Below are 21385 nucleotides of genomic sequence, written 5' to 3'. Positions count from 1 at the left end.
GGTCTGAACTGGCAACTGAATGCCAGAATTGCATCGATCCTCTGCAGCCATCTCAATAGTCCACTTCCTGAGCCAGGTGGATCCGCAGTGCTCTAGCGCACTGTTGATGACAGCAGGGCAAGGCTGGCTCATCAGCAGGACTTGGAAGGGAAAAGGGAAGACCAGTTGCTGGGGGCAGGAACTCTTACCACTCGGGTCCCATTAACCACTACAATGTGGTCCTCACATACAAAGCCTTCCATGGCCTCACCCCACACTACCTCTGCGACCTTCTAATCCGCTACCAACCCGTCCATTCCCTCCGCTCAGCCCGCTCCGGCCTGCTCCACGTCCCCCGACCCACCCACCCCACCATTAGCAGGAGAGATTCAGCCACTCTGCCCCCAACTTCTGGAATTCCATCCCCTAGTCACTGCCTCACCCCCTCCTTAACCTCCTTCAAGTCTCACCTCAAGACCCTCCTCTTCGACCATGCCATCGGCCACCCTCCTTCCTCCCGACCCCAGCTCGGGTCTGAAAAGGTGTTCTCTGTCCAGCGCCTTGGGACGTCCTCCCGATGTGAAAGGCGCTATACAAATGTAATGTTGTTGTTGCAAGCCAAAGCCCTACCGTGTAAGGTTGTCCTAACTGAACAAGCAACCGAAAAGCTTGCCAGACAGCAATATCAATGGCAAGCAATGCGGTTTTAGCTGGTAAGATTCCAGCAGTACCCCAATGCACACTCTGGGGTCCCCAAGCCTTGGCTCGTGCTAACATGCGCCTAAAACTTTCCGGAATTAAGTAAGCAGAATGCATCCCTCCAGGGAGAGAGTGTTCATTGGATTCCAAAAAAGGCTGACATTTCCATGTGTAGGTTGGTTTGGATACTCTTAAACATGGTGATGGGTTTTCGCATGTGTCAGACACACGGCTGACCCCAAAAAAAGTTACCTGAGATTTTGGTTCTCTCATTTTCCTCTCAATTTATTGGCTATATTCAAAATGTGCAGAAATTTTGTAAATTAAGAAATCCGGATAAAAGAAAGGAGAGCATGATCAATGTTAATCCAAATCTAATAAAGTGTTTGATAAATTGAGCAGTAGTGATTATTTACGTTCAATCTTGGTTTTTAGAAGCTTTAGATTAAAATGGGAAAGACTGAGGGAGATTTTTGGTTCGCTGGCTTCTTGATACGTGCTAAATTAATATCCAGACCAGACTGGGAGTTCCGCAAATACATGGCCATAACAAAGGGAAATTTCTTTGTTTCGTCTGGATGACCTGTATTGTCACTATAACATTACTTTCTATATTTAAAAAGAAGTAAATTTCAACTAATTTTATGTTACTTATAATTGTCTCATTCAAATATTGCACCTGAAATTTATATGCACCGTGCTGGATATAGAAAATTTTCCAAAAGTAAGAGCGGAATATTTTTCAATAGTTAGAGAAATCTTTCATGGTCTATAATTTACTTAATACAAGATGTAGTAATTTGATCTTTGTCACTTGTAAAAAAAATAAAAAAATTCTGTATTCAGCAGAGATATCTTGAGTATGTTATGCAAAGGAAAATTGCAGGAGTTTTGTGTGGCATATGTTTGACTTTCAGAAAAGAATATAGTACAAATGATAAACCAACTGGCGAAGTTTCATGCAAAGAATGGAAGTGGAGATCATTATGAAACACTCCACAACAAATACTTGTCAGGAAGATTATTGATAACAATACAATAAATGTTCTTCACATTCAACTTGAAAAGGGCCTCAAATAGAGCGAATCACATAGATGATCTTTAAGGTTGACTTGAGAATGTGACTTCATTCTTTTCTGCCCTGTCATTTGTATATGATAATTATTTGTTTTGTCAGCTCCCTCTACATTGAATAATATGGGAACATATACTTAAATATATATACTTATATGTCAGATCACGTCTCAAAACTTTCCTCTTCGACTGTGCTTAAGGTCACCTTCCCCCGGCTTGGTATCAGGCTCCACCATTGTTAAGTGGTCCAAGACACTACCCTGCATGAAGAGTGCTATACAAATGCAAGTTGTTGTTCTTTGCTTTATTTTTCTCAAATTATAGAGTTCTGTGTCTGGATCTGGATTAAAACTGTTCTGAATTCCAGAATGGATCATCAGCATTGAATAGATACTAGTAAAGTTTATCTACAACACAAAGTATGTACACTTGTGCGATGTCAAATCACTTATTCGGAAAACAATTAGTCTATTGAGTTAACCATATCTGTAAAATATTGATCTAAAAAAGATCTGCTCGGCATCCAATCCAGTCAACTTATTGCATTGTTAAGATGCTTTCTGTTATTAAAGATTAAAAGTTCAAAATTTCCCCCAAAATAACCACAATAATATTCTCAATAACAGTAATAATAAACCTAATATTTATCATACAGCTACAATCAAGTGCCAGTTATCCCCTTGTCTGTTTATCCCCCAATGGACTCTGAAATGGCAGTCTCAGATAACATTCTCAGCATGAAAACTACTTTATGCATATTTAAGAAGAATTTAATATTATGAACCTTTCAATTGAGGGCATTGATGCTAAGGTTTAAATATTGTTTTAGTTCAATACTCAATCCTTAGAATTTTCCTCTTTTCAATCTTATAAGTCTGATGTGTACTGGCAGACCCTTTTATATACACCCCAGTTTCGCAGTTATACTGTTGAACATTATACTGGAACAAAGTGACATTAATGGTTCTTCCCATGCATATCTTGCATGCACACAACGCACAGGAAAAGGTGACCACAGGACTGACCTGAAAGCATTGACCGGTGACTGTTTTATAGTGCGGCTCGTTCTAAACTCTGTCTAAACCATTGTATTGTAATAGGCTCGACTTGTGCAAGATATTTGTCAATAAATAAATGGATATTGGCTGTGTGTCTGCTGTGTTTTCTTGGTAAACAAAACAAGTATTTCAGTTTGAAACAAAAGAAATGAACAGTAAGAAATAAAACTTATCAAAAATGTAGTTACAGCACAGAAGCAGGCCATTCGACCCAACTAATCAATGCTCCATATGTGCCTCCACACCTCCTAATTCTTTTGCCAATACACCTCTCCCTCATGTATGAGGGAGCATGTATTTCAAGTGTTCTCGGATGTTACTGTGAGCGAGCAGTGTTATATTAATGCAAATTGTTGTATGCAACAAGTTTCTTAAATGCTTTTTGCTTCAACTGCAGCTTCTGGCATCAGTTCTACTTTATCACCACTTTCTGCATAAAGAAGTTTGTCCTAAACTTAATTTTATGATGAGACATTAAACCGAGGCCCAGTCTGCCTGTTCAGGTGGATGTTAAAGGTCCCATGGCACTACTCAAAAAGAGAAGGGAGTTTCTCCCAGTGTGCTAGCCAACAATCCCCCAAATAAATTTGGTCATTCATTCAGTGGCTGTTTATGAGATGTTACTGTGCACAAACTGGCTGCTGTGTTTTTCTCACAAAATACACAATCCAGTATATTTACAGTATATCCTGAGAAGTGCTTTGAGACGTCTTGATGACATGAACAGATGCTATATCAAATGCAAGAATTATTATTATTATCCTTCCTGTAGTATGGCAACCAGAACTACACCAATATAGTGTAACCAAGGTTTAATATACATTTTTATTATTAGCCATCTATGCTACTTTTAGAGTCACTACACTTAAAACTATCTACTGAGAAGAGCTTTGAGACATTTGCCGTGAAAAGATACTATTTCAAATGAAAATATTTAGTTTTGGCATTCTCTCAGTTCTAGCTGAGCAATACTCTACCGCTACTCTCGGAAAGGTCATGCAAACTGCCTCATTCCCACCACAAGGCTCACCTTGCACCTCACAAATGAATCTCTATTTTCTTAATCGTGCCCCCTTCTCCACTGTCTTATCCACCCTCCAATTGCTCCTGTTGCTAATTTTTCTGCAGAAACCTGTAAAGTGCCTGTTTCCTGAAGAATAATCTGTATGGATATTTCAATCTGAGTGAAAACACTGATTTACCTCATCCACGTGCCACCAAAACTCTTGTCCAGCTTCGTTACCTCCCGCCTCGACTTTTCAAATGCTCTTCTAGCTGGACTCCCAAGCTGTACCATCCATAAGTTCTAACTTATCGAAAGTTCTGCCACTTGCATCCTCACCTGCACCAAACTCTATCACCCAGCGTTCACCAAGCTTTACTTGTTTTCTGTCTTTCAGTGAATGATTTAAGTCCTTATATTTACCAATAAATCTCTTCACAACTTATCTCATTGATCTTCTCCAACCCCACTCTTTTCGCCTACTCCACTTGGCTAATGTGGGGTTGGTAAGTGTCCCCTGCGCTCTCTGCGTCCTCTTGGTGGTCAATTCAGTTTATGTACTAGTAACCTGTGGAATTTACCTCAATCCCTTCAGAATTTAAGTAATGTGATATATCACATGTCTTATTTTATTAAAATGTTGTCAATGTTTTTGCAACCTTTTAAAATATATGCCTGTAATTGTATTTTCCTTCTGCATGCACAGATCTCCAGGATTTAACTGTCCAAGTTGGTGCACAAAAGAATGAAATACACCTTGAAACACATATTCTTGACACAAAAATGGAAATTCGTTGTGGTGGCTTGCTTTTCAGTTCCAAGTTTGATTCTGGAAACCTTGCTCAAGTTGAAAAGGTGGATCGCTTTGAAGGAGAAGGGGATCCGGCTCCTACTGGCAGCACTAACTGTGGGATATTTGGGAATGCTTTTTCCTTTCCGGACTATGAGTTTAATGTGCAGACGAAGCCAGATTGTGGAGAGACTGAGTTTGAGAATGGAAACAGGTAATTCTACAAGTTCTTCCATTCTGTAAGTTTGTTTATTCTGTGGTGTACATTGAATCTTTTATTCAAGATCAAAGCTGCTTGGAGCACAAGATGTGTGTGTTCGCCTGGCCCACTCTCGGCTCTTGAGTTATAAAGTTGTGGGTTCAAGCCCCTCATCAAGACTTGAACTCATAAAGCTGGCACTCCAATTCAGTACTGGGTGTTTGTTGGATTGTCGGAGGTTCTGTTCTTTGAATGAGACATTAAACTGATGTTCTGTTAGCTTGTTCAGGTAGATGTTAAAGATCCCATGGCACTTCCCAAAAAGAGAGTTTTCTCCTTGTGTCCTGGCCAACAATTCCTCCACTTAATGTTGGTCATTTGTTTCATGGCCGATTGTGGGACATTACTGTGGTGCGTTTTGTGATATCCTCCTGAAGTGGAAAGTGCTATATCAAATGTAAGGATTATTATAAGGGTGAAACCTTGGGCAAGTTTCCTTACTCCACACTCCTAATAATAATCACTCGAAAACAAAACAATAATAAATTGGTCTTTTTCAATCCTCGACTGTTTGTGGGACACTGCTGTGCGCAATTGGCTGCCGCGTTTGCCCACAAATATACAGTCAATTCACTTTACAGTCTATTCTGTGAAGCGCTTTGAGACGTCGAGAAGATGTGAAAAGCGCTATATCAAATGCAAGGATTATTATTATTATGTTCCTTTTCACATGTTCAATGTTGAATTCTTCTCTGAAGGTTAAACCTGTAGAGTTTGCTTAGAAGACTGTTTAACTTTCTAAGCACAAATATTTTGAAATATCTGTTATACAGTTATCAGTATTCAAATGTTTTCTCATTGTATATCATTTTAAACACTCTATAGTTTATGCCTATGGTCAATCTTGTTTACACCCATGGTTATCAACTGGATTGACTGCATTTATCTGGGGTATGATAATTAAAAGTTGTTTTGCAGTGAAACTCCTTTTTTTATTAGGTGTACAAAGTGTTAATTCTTGCTGCATTCTGAACTCTTTGTTTTAATTACCTTTTCCCATCTCTAGATCCTGGTTTTACTTCAGTATAAAGGGAGGAGCACCTGGCAAACTGATTAAAATCAACATTACTAATATGAATAAACAAAGCAAACTTTATTCCCAAGGAATGGCCCCCTTTGTCAGGTCCCTACCTGTAAAACAACGCTGGGAACGTGTGCGAGACCGACCAACATTTGAGGTACGGAAAATGGCAGCTATGAAAGTATAGAGACAAGTGTTGATTTGGTGACTCTGAGTAAAATGAGTATGTTTAAATTACGCTGGTAAATTCCTAAAATATCTCTGGATAGAAATACAATTAGTTTTAAACAATACTTCACGATCTTGTTCTTCCTTTCCTATGCTGTCTTATTCAGCCCTGTTCTCCTGCCAGTACCCTCGATTCTCCCTGCCCCTGGAACCCTTCCAAAATTTCACCTCACTGATTTTTTCTCTGATTTCCCAAAACCTTCTGACAAATTAAAAAATTGTGGATGGTGGAACGGAGGAGATCTACGAGGAGTGCATTTGCCACACAAACACCCAACACACATTGGAGCTGGGCAGGGATTGGGGTGATATGCGTGCAAATGTGGGCGAGGATTGGGTGATAGGTAGTGAGGAAATGAGCAGGGTTATTTGATTAGTTGGTGGAACTGAAATTTGCAAGGAGTGCATTTGAGAAGTCAAGATGGGAGATGATAAAATTGGAAAAGTGGATTTGACTATGCCTTTGGATGATGTTACCGAGAGGATGAGAAAAAGGAGAAGGTTGAAGATTAGCCCTCAGGTACACTGCAGATAACTGTTCGAGAAAACTGGAGGAGAAAATATTAGCGGAGACAAAGTGGAGATATTGGGTTGAGTAGAATTGGAACCAGGAGAGAGAGGTCTCGCAAGGTGACAGTGGAAGCAGAAAGTGTTGTTTGTTTCAAGAACAAATTAGATAGATTTCTGCTGGAAAATAATATCTCGTACAGTATATAGTTCGTGACACGACATGTCAAGCCACTGCCAGGATGGTGGAAGGCGAATTAGATAGATCTTGGTCTTCTTTGGCCGAACAAATTCTTATCTGCTTATGTTCTTAGGATGGCATGCTCCTCCTAGGGAGGATAAAACAGTATACAGTTAGAGATGAGAAGAGAGTCACAGAAAGAGCTAGAGAAAGTGAGAGACAGAGAAATAGAGATTGAGAAAGTCAGGGACCAAGAGATAGAATCTTGGAAAGAGAAAGAGGCTTAGAGAAAGAGCGAAAAGTGAGTTAGAGAGGAAAACAAGTCTGACGGTGAAAGAAAGCATGAGAGAGAATGAGAATGGCACAGAGGGAAGGCTGACAGTATGGTACCATCATGACAATATAAATGCTGATGGAAGAATTGTTTTAGTTAGCACTGTAGCCAATTTGTATTCTGACTGATGATCAATTACGCACACTGTTTGCGTATCCACAATAGGGCCAGTTCTAATCGGTGCACATAATTGGCACTCTACTGCACCTCTTTGGTCAACATCCTTTATTCTCCCTTTGTTTTCTTTGCTCAGTGCGCTATCATTTTTTTAATGTGCTTCGGAACATTCATGCTATTTCAAAAAATGCTATGTAAGTGCAACTTGTTGCAATCATATCTGTGTTTTAGCTGAGTTTTTTAATTTATTATTTTGTTTCAATACAGTTTGTGGATAACCAGTTTATTCTCTCTTTTACACATCGTTTTGTGGAATATCGTGGAGCAACAACCTACTTTGCATTTTGCTTTCCATTCACATATTCTGAATGTCAAGAGATGTTAATGGAACTGGATGAAAAATTGGAAAACGGCAAAGAACTGTCTTTAAGCAGGTAGGATTCAAGGCTGTTGTCAACAAGGCTGTTGTCCACCTTTTTTTCCTTTATCGCAGGTAACTGGATTAACTTGAAAACATGAATGACCTAAATTGTTACGAGAAGAAATCTTCAACAAGGTTATGCAATTTTTTTTTCAGTCCTCCTGATTCAATCTACTATCACCGTGAGCTGTTGTGCTATTCCTTGGACAAACTGCGTGTGGACCTTATCACAGTTACCTCATGTCATGGAATGATGAAAGAACGTGAACCACGGCTAGAAAATCTATTTCCTGATAATTCTTTTCCTCGACCACACAGATTCAGTGGGAAGCAGGTAATAAAACTTCTCATTTCCATGTTTGCAAGCTTGATTCCTTTATGAATACACTAACATTTTTAACAAAAGTATAAAATACCGCTATTGCTTTCAGTGCAGGAAATATTTATGAAGAAGAGATTTGGTTATCTGGGCTACCTTTGAATCTGAATGTACAACTTGTTTGATTGTCTGGACATTGCTATTTGAAATTTTTAAATTTCATTCAGGTTTAATCAACTGTTTTTTTCCCCCGATAATAAACAGATTTACTTGTTTAAAATTTGCCACTCTTGTTGGCAAATGGAATAGCATATCCATCTTCATTGCTCACCATATTACTAACAAATGGGCACTTATGTCATGGGTCACAAGATCAGCATGTTTGTTTTCTCCTCACCCGCCCCCTCCCCCAATTTCTAAGGTAGAAACTTTCATTGGCACCGGGGTACTTAAGTAACATTTGCTGTAACTAATTATTTTTCTCTTTATAGTCTGAAAATTCCAACATTTGTTCATCTTTATGATTCTGAGTAATGGTATACCTGAATGAATTGACTTACAGTTGTATTATCATTCTTCTTTTCATCTTTTCTAGGTGTTCTTCCTTAGTAGTCGAGTCCACCCCGGTGAAACTCCCTCCAGTTTTGTTTTCAACGGTTTCTTGGAGTTTATTTTACGGCCTGATGATGTTCGAGCTCAGATGCTGAGGCGAATGTTTGTCTTTAAACTTATACCTATGTTGAATCCAGATGGCGTATTGAGGGGCCATTATAGGTAAGGTTACAACTATCAAACGTTTACTGCTACAGGTAATGCATTTAGCTATTTAATAGAGTACAACACAAAACATCATTAGGCATTTATATAGTGCCTTTCAAATTGGGAGGACGTCTCAGTGCTGGCTGGGTACACGAGCCGGGGGTGGGAGCTGAAGAGGCTGGGGAGGGGAAAGATGACTGAAAGTATGGTCAAAGAGGTATGTCTTGAGGCGGGCTTTGAACATGGAGTTCAAAGGGAGAGCGCAAATTCCCATCTCAGGGATGGCAACTTCAGAGTACTTCATTGCAACATTTCAAATACTTGTTTCATTTGACATCTGTTCAATTTTTGATGTAATCTTTCACATATAATAATCTTTGCATTTGATAAGTCTTAAGTTAAAGCGCTTCACAGAATATATTGTAAAGTGGATTGATTGTGTATTTTGCGGGCAATGAAAGTTGAACACAGTAATTTAATTAAACTGTATTAATAAAATAATGCTATCTACCTGTGTCAATTTGACCTTTTTGTATTTCCTAGAACTGATTCCAGAGGTGTGAATCTGAACCGTTTGTACTTGGATCCAGATTTTAATTTGCACCCATCAATTTATGCAGCACGGACAATCATCCTGTATCATCATGTTCAGAATCGTGTCTGCATAGGTCATTCGGACTGGAGTAGGTTCTCTAACCCTAATGCTTCCTTAAGCACAAAACACTCAAATCATTCCAACAGTTCTTTCTCTTCTGAAGCTATTTTGTCCGAGATGGAGAAAAGCAAAAATTTTAAAAACATTGCAAATGGGGAAAGGAATTGCCTTATTTCCTGTGAAGAGAGAAAACAATCCGCTGATGCATTAAAACAAGGTGACGATAACAATGGACAACCTCTTTCAGAGGCATTAAATGATGGAGAAACAAATTCACTTAATGGTGAACTGTGCAAGAAAGCGCCTGATAGCAGCGACTCTTCAAGATCCACTGACTACATTCCTCCTGAAGAGAGTGGCATTGCATACTATGTGGACTTACATGGACACGCTTCAAAGAGAGGCTGTTTTATATATGGAAATTGTCTTTCTAATGAAAATGACCAGGTTGGTACTTTGAAAGATAAGATGAAGGAATGAATGTACATACAATATGACACAAGATGTAAGTTGTCTGTGGAAACATAGTGAATTGTATCCATGTTGTTTGAAGGACATAAATGGCTGAGGAGTTGTCAGTTATTGACTAATAGCTTTATTATAATAATAATAATAATCCTTGCATTTGATATAGCGCCTTTTCACGTTTTCTCGATGTCACAAAGCGCTTCACAGAATATACTGTAAATGAATTGACCGTATATTTGTGGGCGAAACGCGACAGCCAATTGCACACAGCAGTGTCCCACAAACAATCGTGGATTGAAAATGACCAATTTATTATTTTTGTTTTTTGGAGGGATTATTATTATTATTATTACTTACAATAGACATCATTAGGCATTATTTTTCTGTGAATGATATTAGTAGGCCATAGAACAGAAGCATCACCCATTGATATAAGAGTGTTTAGGCTAGAACTTATGAAATACATGGTAATTTCCCATTTTTAAATATGTACTTCTTCTTCATGTTTGTTATTTATCAACAATAGAAACATCTCAAGGAGCATCTTTACTTTTGAGATATTTTTGACATCCCTATATTACTATATTGTGGGTTGTTATTGTTGCTGTTGTCTATAAGGCAGGTTTGCATGCTGGCTATTTTAGTTATGATATAGGACAGCTTATTGTGTAAGCAGCAATATTGTTTGTTTCAAAAATAGTGATTCAGAGAAGAAGATTTAAGGTCTGTACAAAGCACTCATTAGTTTTTACAAAATCAGATAGATATAATAATAATAATCCTTGCATTTGATATAGCGCTTTTCATGTCTTCTAGACGTTTCAAAGCGCTTCACAGAATATACCGTAAAGTCAATTGACTACATTTTTATGGGCGAAACGTGGCGGCCAACTGCGCACTGCAGTGTCCCACAAAAGTCATGGATTGAAGTGACCAATTTATTATTGTTTTGCTTTCTTGAGGGATTATTATCAGGCGTGTGGAGTAAGGAAACTTGCCAAAGGTTTCGCCCTGCCGGGAATCGAACTCAGGTCTCTCGTTGCGAGGCGAGTGCTCTAACCACTGAGCTACAGGACTCCATTTCTACAGGACTATATCTAAATATAGATATTTAACATATTTAATTCAAGACATCCTACACACACCAGGTTTCCTTTACTAGGGACTTCCTGTAAGACCTTGCAAATAATATGAAGATATCAACTTGTCAAAGCTATTGCAAACCTGCTTTAGATTCAAATAGTGCAAGAATTTTGATCACATGGGCGCTTCTTTCAACATCATGACGTTGACACAAGGAGATGCTCCTTTTTGCAATAATTTCATTGGAACTAGTAAGCGTTTGGTGCTATTTAGGATATGCCCATTGATCTTCTCAATCTTTATTATGTATAAGCTTTCTTTAGATATGTGTTTCTGTTCCAATGTTCATGTTTAACACATTTCTCTCATGTTTATAGACATGCTTTGTGAAACTTTAAACTTTTGGGTTCTAATTACTAAAGGTTTTGTGATTTGATTCAGTTATTTGATGAAGACCTGCATCGACTCATTTTATTGTTTTAGTCATCCTTGATTTTGGTAATTGTAAAGAAAGGCATTAAAAGAAAACCAGTAAGACAAGGACAGTAACACAGGGAAAAACATTTTTAGGGACATTGAAAAAGAAGCTGGATACTATTATATGGTTACGTTGGTTTATAAAGTATATGATCAAGTTGTTTTCATAGATGTCAGTTTGGACAAGTTTGTAGCACTCGCAACTCTGGGTCATAAGGTTGTATGTTCAAGCCATTTTATCTCTAGATTGACACTCAGTGCAATAATAGGGCTGAGTGCATTGTCAGAGGTGTCAAATTTCCATTTATTTATAATAGCTCCTTTCAAGTTGGGAGGATGTCCCATTAATGATAATAATCCTGACGTGGGACCCATGTTGGCACCCAAATGAGGGGATTCGACAGGGTGAACAAGGAGAAACTATTTCCACTGGCGGTGGGCCAGTAACCCGCGGACACCGATTTAAAATAGAGGGGAGGTGAGGAGAAATTTTTCCACACGACGACAACAACAACAACAAGATTATTTATAGAGCGCCTTTCACGTCGGGATGATGTCCCAAGGCGCTGGACAGTTAGGTCGGGATCCGAGCAGGGGGGAAATGGTCAGGGTGAGGGAAGGGATGGGAGGGAGCGAGGCGTGGGGTAGAGAGTCGAGAGGGGAGGTGAAGGCACACAGCGAGTTGTTTGGGTCTGGAATGCATTGCCTGAAAGGGTGGTGGAAGCTGATTCAATAACAACTTTTAAGAGAGAAGTAGGTAATTATTTGGGGAGGCAAGTTTGCAGGGCTATGGGGAGAGAACAGGGGAATGGGATTGATTTGGATAGCTCTTTTCAAAGAGCCGGTACAGACATGATGAGCCGAATGGCCTCCTTCTGTGCTGTATAATTCTATGATTCTATGATATGGAGGATGTCTCAAAGCACTTCAAAGAATTTACTGTAAAGTGTAGTAACTGTGTGTTTTGTGGACAAACGTAGCAGACAATTTTGCAAACAGCAGTATCTCACAAACAGCCATGAAATGAATGACCAATTTTATTGGGGATTGTTGGCCAGGACACCAGGAGAACCTCCTTTCTCTTTGCAAATAGTGCACCTAAACAGGCAGATGGGACCTTGATTTAAAATCTCATCCAAAGGAAAGCACCTCAGACACTGCAGCACACTCTAAAATTGCACTGGAGTGTCAGCCTGGACTATATGAGTTGCTGAACATGGGGTTTGAACCCACAATCTTCTGACTCAGAGATGGGAGTGTTACCAACTGAGCCAGGCGGACATACAATTGATTAATATTAATTAACTGCTTACTGTACATAGTGCATTTGCTTCCACAAATCTGAATATTTGCCTTATATGCTTAATTACCTAGCAACTCATTAACAGTTTACTTTAGCTCCTTTTTCATTTTTCCATATAGGTTGAGAACATGATGTTTCCAAAACTGATTTCAATGAACTCGCCACATTTTGATTTCATGGGTTGCAATTTCTCTGAAAAAAACATGTATGCCAAAGACAAGAGGGATGGCCAGTCCAAAGAGGGAAGTGGCAGAGTGGCAATTTACAAAGTCACTGGAATAGTTCGTAGGTGAGAGCTTAAGGTTACAATTATAATTTCCATTTATGTAATGCCCTTAATTTCTGGAGGACATCTTCCTACTGCTGACTGGGAGCCCGAGCTGGGGTAGGGAGAAGTTGATTGCGGGGAATATATGGCTGAAAACGTACATCTCAGGGTGGTTTTGAATATGGGGAGGGTGGGGCAATACAGAAAGATTCTGGTCATGGAATACAGAAAATGGGGGCTGAATGGCACTCACTGATGGTGAGACGGATTGAGGAGGGGACATGAAGCAGGCTGATGTTTGAAGAGCGGAGAGAGCGGCTGGGGTAGTAAGCTCAAAGGAGGTTGCAAAGGTAGGGTGGGGCGACCGTGGAAGCATTTGGAAATTGAGGTCGAGAAACTTAAATTTGATCCGCTGTGGGGTATTGTGGAGGGAGGACTGCAGAGTCCAGCCAGCAAGGCATTGGAATAATGAATTTGATGAAGGAGTAGATGAGAGTCTTGACAGCCTGGGGTGGTGATATAGTGGTAGAGATAGACAAAATTGCAGAGGTGAGAGAAAGCTGTTTGATGTATATATAATAATAATACTTGCATTTGATATAGTGCTTTTCACGTCTTCTAGACGTCTCAAAGCGCTTCACAAAAATGCTGTAAAGTGAATTGACCGTATATTTGTGGGCGAGGTATAAGCGTAATATAGTACTGATATATAATATGTAGAACAAACATTTTCTACCCAGCAGAAGAGGCCGTTTCAGCCAATTGTTTAAGCGCTTTGAGATGTCTTACTGATATGAAAGGCACTATATAAATTTAAATTGTACTGTCTGTGCCACACGACTTGTTTTTCTTAATTTTTTTTGTTGATCACCCTTTCCGGGTCTTTCTCCATATCCCTTAATGTTTTTTGTATTGCTAAGGTGCTTATCCAGGTCCCTTCTTCACAATTCCATTAATCCAACTTCAATAGTTACTTGTGGAAATTAATTCCAATGCCTGATTAACCCTTTGAGTTCCATTCCTTCTAACCTTTGTACTACTTTTTTCAGTTTACAACCCTGATACTATGTCTAGCTGTCACCGATTTCCTAACTAAAGGAAATACTTTTTACCAACCTAAATGTCATCCCTTCAGGATCTAAAGCACTTCTATCATAACCTCTCCAATCTCTTTTCCATTGAAATAGCACAGTTAAACAGTCTGTCTTAATATGTATATTGACTCATATCCGGGATCATCCTAGTGAATCACTTTCTGCTTCTCTAATGACATCCTTCCTGAAGTGGGGATCCCAAAAATAAAAGCATAATTAGGCCTGACAATTAGGAAATCATATTTGGGCTATATTTGAAAATCATATTGGGTTATTGTACAAAACATGAAATACTAATTTATTTCCCTTCTCGACAAGGAAAATATGCCTCCCTTTTCTCAGTCTTAAAAGAAAACTTCAGTAAACTATTTCCTTTTGTTTTAATTACTGTGATAAAAGAAAGCCAGATATTTATGGTTTTTGAGTTAATCTCCTATATATGTATCAATTGAAAAATATTTTGCATAGTAATTAGACAGCTGTAGAATTCTCCCACCCCCACATTTTCAGTATAATAATTAATGGCTCCTAAAATTTCTTCTGCAGCTATACCTTGGAATGCAATTATAATACTGGACGGTGTGTGAATGCAGTCCCACCTGCATGCCACGACAGTGGGCGAGCAAGTCCACCACCATCCCCTGCTTTTCCGCCTAAATACACTATAGACGTCTTTGAACAAGTATGTAAATATTTTAATTGCTATCACTTCGTAATGAGCAATTTGCCTTCATCATCTTATAACAACAACAACAGCAACTTGGATTTATATAGCGCACTCCACGCCGGACGGTGTCTCAGAGTGCTTGAAGTCTATGTATTGCCTTCATAATCTTAAACTTTAATTAGATCATCTCATCAGTTGCCTCTTTTCTAAAGAAACAGGCTGAACTTCCTTAACCTCGCCTCCTAATTTAAATTACTGAAAAAAGGAATAACAACAACAAAATTACATTTGTATAGCACCTTTCACGTTGGGAGGACATCCCAAGGTGCTGGACAGTCAATGTTTCGGACCCGAGCTAGGGGTTGGGATCAGGGAGGATGGAGGGCGGGGTGGGGAACAGGGTGATCGAATGCATGGTTGAAGAGGAGGGTCTTGAGATGAGTCTTGAAGGAGACAAGGGATGGGGGAGGCAAAGGGACTGTGGGATGGAGTTCCAGAGGGTGGGGACAGAATGGCAGAAGGCCCACCTGCCAATGGTGGGGCGGGCGGGAAGGGGCCGTGAAGCAGGCCGGAGGCCGCTGAGCGGAGTCGAACGGGCAGGATGGTAGGGGATTAGGAGGTCTCAGAGGTAGGGGGGAACAAGGCCATGGAGGGCTTTGAAGGTGAGGACCAGGTTCTTGAACTGTATCCTCTGTGTATGGGAAGCCAGTGGAGTTGGGTGAGGAGGGGGTGATAGGGTCACAGAGCCTGGTGCTGCAGAGTTCCCAAAGAAAAGTTAATTTGGCTCTTGAAGTCTGCGTCGTCCTTCCATGCAAAACATACTCTATTGTACATTTCACCACACCTGGGAGATATATTTTGTGTAGATATTTACTCAGTGCCCACAGGTCATCAGGAAAAATCTCCAAAATATGTATCCACCCTAACATATTTTATTCCAAATAGGTATTAATAAGTATGCCTTGTGAAGCAATTTGAGACATTATAAATTCCAAATGCAAGTTTTTCTTTTTCTGCCTGTTACTAAAAAGTTATCTTTTCTGTTTCCTCAGGTGGGGAGGGCTCTTGCCATTGCAGCTTTGGATATGCTTGACCTCAACCCTTGGCCAAGAATTGTTTTGTCTGAATTCAGCTCCTTGATAAATCTTCGTGCGTGGATGTTGAAATATGTCCGGAATGCAAGGGGTATGGGGAATTCAAAAAAAAATGGAACAAAGACTTTGTATAAAGGCTCCAAGTAAGTTCCAAAATGTTTTCGGTGACATTCACTGTCAGATTAAGTGAAGCAAGTTGTAAATATCTGAAGGAAATAACAGGTTGCACTACATTTTAAGAACCATTGATGAGGGTTGTTGTTTCCATACAAATGAATGGTGGACGTGAATATACATATCAATGTGGTTAAGAGTATATGATATGGTTAGTGGAGTTCTGTAGCATGCATCTATCTTGCTGCTGGTGACCATTGCCTCTCGAGATATTTTTTCTGTACTGCAGACAACTACAAAGATCCTGCAATGCTGAAAAGCACTTTATAGCAATTGAGCACAGTCATAGAAAATGTAATGATTTCAGGTTAATTACAATCCAATCCAATATACATTAAATTGTAATGGATTGTAATTAAGCTGAAATCATTACATATTGATATAGAACTTTCATGTTAAAATCACTTTTAATACTGCTGGGCATCCAAGCTGCGACTGGAAGGAGTAGGATAAAGGAAAGATAACCAAAAGCGCAGTCAAAGAGGTACAACTTAAATGAGGTGAAGAAGGGAGCAAGATGGTGTCGGAAGGACTTCCACAGATTGGGGGCAGAATGGCCAAAAGCCAGCTCGCCGATGGTGGGGCAGATAACAGATTGATGTTTGCTGAGCAAAGGGAGCGGCCAATATGGTACGGTTCAAGAGGATCACAGAGATAGGGTAGGGTGACACTGCAGAAAAATCCTAAAATGTCCCAGCCAACGATTTCCCAAGTAAAATTGAAGCCAAGGCTCTATTCTTGGCCGGCTCTTTTTTCTGATTTGCATGCTTTCTCTCGGTGATGTCATCTGCAGACATAAGGTCAACTTCCACCTGTATATGGACGACACCCAAATCTACTTCTCCACCTGCGACCCCAGGTCCACCAATGTCCTGTCCTGGATGAATGGCAACTTTCCATCAAGGCCTGGATGAATGGCAACTTTCTGCAGCTGAATGTTGACAAGATGGAATCCATACTTGACTCCCATCAATATTTTCTCACCTGAGGCACTGACCTTCTTAACCTCCCTGGCCTATCCCTTAGACTTACTGAACTTGTGTGCAACCTAGCCATCATATTCAATCAACAGCTGTCCTTCCTTCCCCAAATCCAGTCACTGAGTATTCGTCACTTCCCAGCTAGATTTTTTCAATGCCCTCCTCACCAGTCTCTGCAGCTCCACCATTCATAAAATTAATTCAAAACTCTGCCACCTATGTCCCCAAGAGTACTAAACTTTACACCCCCATCACCCTAGTCCTTGCCAGGTTCCACTGGCTCCCTATTGTCATACTCTTTTACAGTGTATTCTGCGAAGCTCTTAGAGACGTCTCGATGACATGATAAGGCACTATATCAAATGCAAAGATAATTATTATATAACAGTGAGTGCAATATTCTTATCAGAACCGTGCAATCAAAGGTTTTGAATTTTCAATTTTTTTTACATTTCAGTGGAATAACGACCTCTGCCTCGGAAAGTTCTCTCAGTAGGATCAAGAATAATGGAAATGGAATATCCGGAAACTACAGTGGGCATCAAAATCATTCTCTGGCAAAGGGATCTCCCAGTTTCACCTTTGGTTGCAGCCTTGGATTAACAAAGGGGAGCTGTGCAACAGCAGCGAATTCGAGCCCTCCAAAAACTGGATACAGGGCACTGGGACCTGTGAGAGGTAAGATGTGAACAATTACGGAGATCTATCTTCTGTGTTCACCTTTCTTATGTACGTACATTTTAATTAATGAACACAATTTCCTAGGATTTTATTAGAACGTGTTTCATATTGTATGTTTTAATACTACTAATTATAAATTTATAACCCACAAAAGCATATTCTTTATGTGATTATATATTGTGCCAATAAACTGATCAGTTCATGATTAGTTATTAACCCGCCCTCATTTTGGGGAGGACATTTTAATCCCAGAACAATGAATAACAAAAACATTTAAATGAATAATAGAAATTTCATTTTCATTACTCAAAATGTTATCAGTTAATAAAAGCATTCTTATCCTCTTCTATTACTGCTGCCACAGGAGATGCTTGCTGCCTGGTAGTATAATCTGGCTAGTGGACACTCTATGATCATAGTTTATGACTTTGCGTTTGGTTGTAAAGATATGGTTTTACAGTTATCACTCACTCCCCTTCTTCCTCTTTAGGCATCATTCAAAAACTTTGCTATCAAATGAATCTTCAATTGTAGAAAATAACATTAAATGATTTTTATTCTGGCATCTATGGCTTCAGTGGAATTTAGATACTGTACACTCCTGCCTTTGTTACTGGACTTTCGCAAGGACCTTACCAACATTTCCAGTTATGTTGTATTTATACTGATGTGGATTATTTGCAATGATGTGCTGTGGGTTTATATTGCCTGTTCCAACTAGCTTTCAATTAGACTGAAAGTCCAGCTCTTCAATAACATTAAAATACTCTGCTCAAACTCCCAGACTGTTCCTTTCATGATCTTTGAATGGACCTTCAGGGATAAAGCCCAATACAGTTAACCTGAATGAATCACATTGCTCCTGAAACTGTCTCCTCCAGGTAATGTCAGGAGAGTGGCGTACAAATTGTGCTGTCTGAGTTCCTGTTTATATTGCACGCTTGGCAGGAGGGTTTACTTTCAAGATACTTTAAAAAGCATATTGGATGTGGCAGGCAGAAATTATTCACTAACATCTGTGATGTGAATCAGTGATGTGACTGCATGTGTGCAGATGGCTGGCTCCATCAGCAACCTTGAAATCGCATTGTCGCGTTCAAAATTGCATGGTTGCGATGATATGTTTTGAAATGTGACAATGGAATTTGAAGTGTGATTTGAACTATGGCAACAGATTTGGATGCCGCAGTGTCTGGATTTTAGATGTTCAGGTAAAAAAATTAGGGTCCACAACCCAATTATGAATTAGAATAAGGTGTTTTACCAGCCAAATTATTGTGTCCCTGTATTAGACAACATATTTTTGGTAGTGGATGTGGTACTGACAGTGGAAGTGTTTCAGAAGTGGGCTGTTGATGATGTTGAGTTATTAAATATCTGTCCATGGTATCCTGTTACATTAGTACACATTATTAGACCCTGTCTAAAGTTTTCCATAGATGCAAAATAAAGGCTACTCTTGGAGGGTAATTGCTCTTTGGGGAAGCATATTAAACATTGGAAGAATCGTCAGCAAAATCCTACCAAACTTGGTTGTGGACAAAGCAATTTCTACATATTAGAAAAACAGAATAGGAAACTGCTGAAGGGTGATTAACATTGGAACTTCATTGGTATCATATTCAACAACAACAACAAAATCTTGGACTTATATAGCGCCCTCTATGCCGGACTGCGCCTCAAAGCGCTTTACAGTTTCGGATCCTGGGACCGAGCCAGGGGGAGGGGGGGGAAGGTGACTAAAGGCGCGGTTGAAAAGCTCTCTTCAGCAGAGAGTTCATGGTTGATATATCTCTTGAAAGACACAGAACTTATTACTGGCTGTTTTACATAAGAGACAAAATCTACATACCAAGTGTGATCGTGAATGGTTTTTGCCCCCAGGTGTTAGAAATTTGCATTGGAAAGCAAAAGTCCTTGGTGTGACTGGACAGCTTCAGAAAAAGAAGACGCAAATACAACTCCTGAACTGTCTTTAAAGGAAATGAAATATTAAAGCTGATGACTAAGTGAATGAATATCAGGATACCAATATCAAAAATACTGTGAAATACAGAACTTGTGCATATAATAAGTGTGAGGGTACCATAGGATAAAGATTTGTGCAGAGCCGACGCAGTAGTGCTATTAATTGCTTTGACTCAGTTTTAAAGTTGAGTATATAAGAATACTTAAATGAAAGAGTATCCATGGCAAAATCTTTAAAAAATATTAATTTGCTAGTTTGCATCATCTTGAGGTCTGAAATAGTAGTGTTTTGTGCTTAAGATCATCATCGTAAAGTATATATTTGTGTAGAATTTTGGAACATTTTTAAATTTATGCTTTGGAAAGTGTTTTTCTACAGTTCATAAATAATGTTGAAGTGTATTTATCTATTTCCTTCTGATGCAGAAGTGCATTTTTATTTCTGGGTAATTATATGACCTTTATACATAATTTCTCCCCTACTGATTTCTCTCACTAGGCTGTGATTATTTGGTGTCTGAGAGAAGGTGCATTTGCAAACTTTGAGTGTTCTATAACCATGATCTGAACTACAAGATAGGATTATAGCCTTTTATTTTGAAATTATTTTGCTTCCATTAGCCATGGGATTTCATGTAGTTTATTAGGGGTGATGTCCTCACTGAAGGATTATTATAATTCTAGTGCAATCACCCTAAATGTTCCAGAACTTAAACTACAGTTTAAGCTACACAAGGGTGATACACCTTTCCACTTTGGTACTTTGGGTTTGTGCTTAAAAAACCCAATTGCCTGTTTGTTTTAATATAAGGCTATTATTAAAAAGCACATAGTTTTTTTAATATGTATCTGTTAATGGGGGAGCAAGAGATTTCTTCTAGTTACCATTTCAGTAACTAATGCAATGTGATAGCATTGGGGCATTGGTCAATCATAAGGTAGGATGTTATGCACTTTTAAAGGAACAGTCGAATAACTAATATTGTTTTTAAAATCTTAGTGAGACCTAATATTGAGGGCTAAAAATTGTGGTGATCCGTGTCACCCGCAAAAAATAATACACACATCCAATTTGTAAGTGATGGATACTGCAGGATCTTGTAAATAAATATTTGGGTTTTATAGTTATTGTTGTGCTATAATCTTGTGAATCCGTCACAATCTCTTTATTCCCTTGAAGCTGCAGTCTTCCGAGTGGCCAGCTGGGGCCTGCAGCTTCAATCACGATCTTAGTTGGTAAAATGCGATCTCTGGGATGGAAGAGCACCAATTGCTCTGCGCTTCACAAGATTATGGTACAAAAAATATATAAAATCGAAAAATAATAAAATTATGTCACCTCGAATGAGTCATTAAACCAATGTCCCATCTGCTTATTCGGGTGGATGTTAAGGATTCCATGGTACTGTTCATAAACCAGTTGGCCGAATGGAATCTTTCTGTGCTGTTTATTCTAATATATATTTATTCTAATGTTCGAAAAGAGAAGAAAGTTTCTCCCGGTGTCCTGGCCAGCAATCTCTCAAATAAAAAATTGGTCACTCATTCCGTGGTTGTTTGTGGCACATTGCTGTGCCAAATTGGCTGCCACGTTTTGCTCACAAATACACAGTCAATCCACTTTACAGTATATTCTGTAAAGTACTTTGAGATGCCTCAACAATGTGAAAAGGCGTTATATCAAATGCAAAGATTATTATTAGGACATTTCATATTGGGAGGGC

The 21385-nt window shown here is 39.2% G+C and overlaps 1 protein-coding gene across 9 annotated transcripts in view; it reads left to right on the top strand.

Moving 5' to 3' along the window:
* agbl5 (AGBL carboxypeptidase 5) overlaps positions 1–21385 on the top strand; it is a 46468-nt gene that overhangs the window by 3516 nt on the left and 21567 nt on the right. For 6 of the 9 annotated variants that reach the window (XM_007900426.2, XM_007900418.2, XM_007900417.2 and 3 more), the window contains exons 3-12: positions 4520–4817; positions 5869–6040; positions 7518–7684; positions 7828–8005; positions 8586–8764; positions 9293–9851; positions 12855–13024; positions 14644–14779; positions 15817–16001; positions 17470–17690. In XM_007900426.2, coding sequence (XP_007898617.1) covers positions 4597–4817; positions 5869–6040; positions 7518–7684; positions 7828–8005; positions 8586–8764; positions 9293–9851; positions 12855–13024; positions 14644–14779; positions 15817–16001; positions 17470–17690 — 2188 coding nt within the window. In that variant the 5' untranslated portion in view covers positions 4520–4596. Of the gene's footprint in view, positions 1–4519; positions 4818–5868; positions 6041–7517; positions 7685–7827; positions 8006–8585; positions 8765–9292; positions 9852–12854; positions 13025–14643; positions 14780–15816; positions 16002–17469; positions 17691–19577; positions 19688–21385 lie in introns of those variants that run through there. The other 3 variants (XM_007900420.2, XM_007900421.2, XM_007900427.2) reach the window with 2 other exon arrangements.

The sequence above is a fragment of the Callorhinchus milii genome, unplaced genomic scaffold (assembly GCF_018977255.1).
Source record: "Callorhinchus milii isolate IMCB2004 unplaced genomic scaffold, IMCB_Cmil_1.0 Scaffold3, whole genome shotgun sequence".
NCBI classification, from domain to species: Eukaryota; Metazoa; Chordata; class Chondrichthyes; order Chimaeriformes; family Callorhinchidae; genus Callorhinchus; species Callorhinchus milii.
The sequence above is the reverse complement of the archived record's forward strand: the minus strand, read 5'-3'. Positions and strand labels throughout refer to the sequence as shown.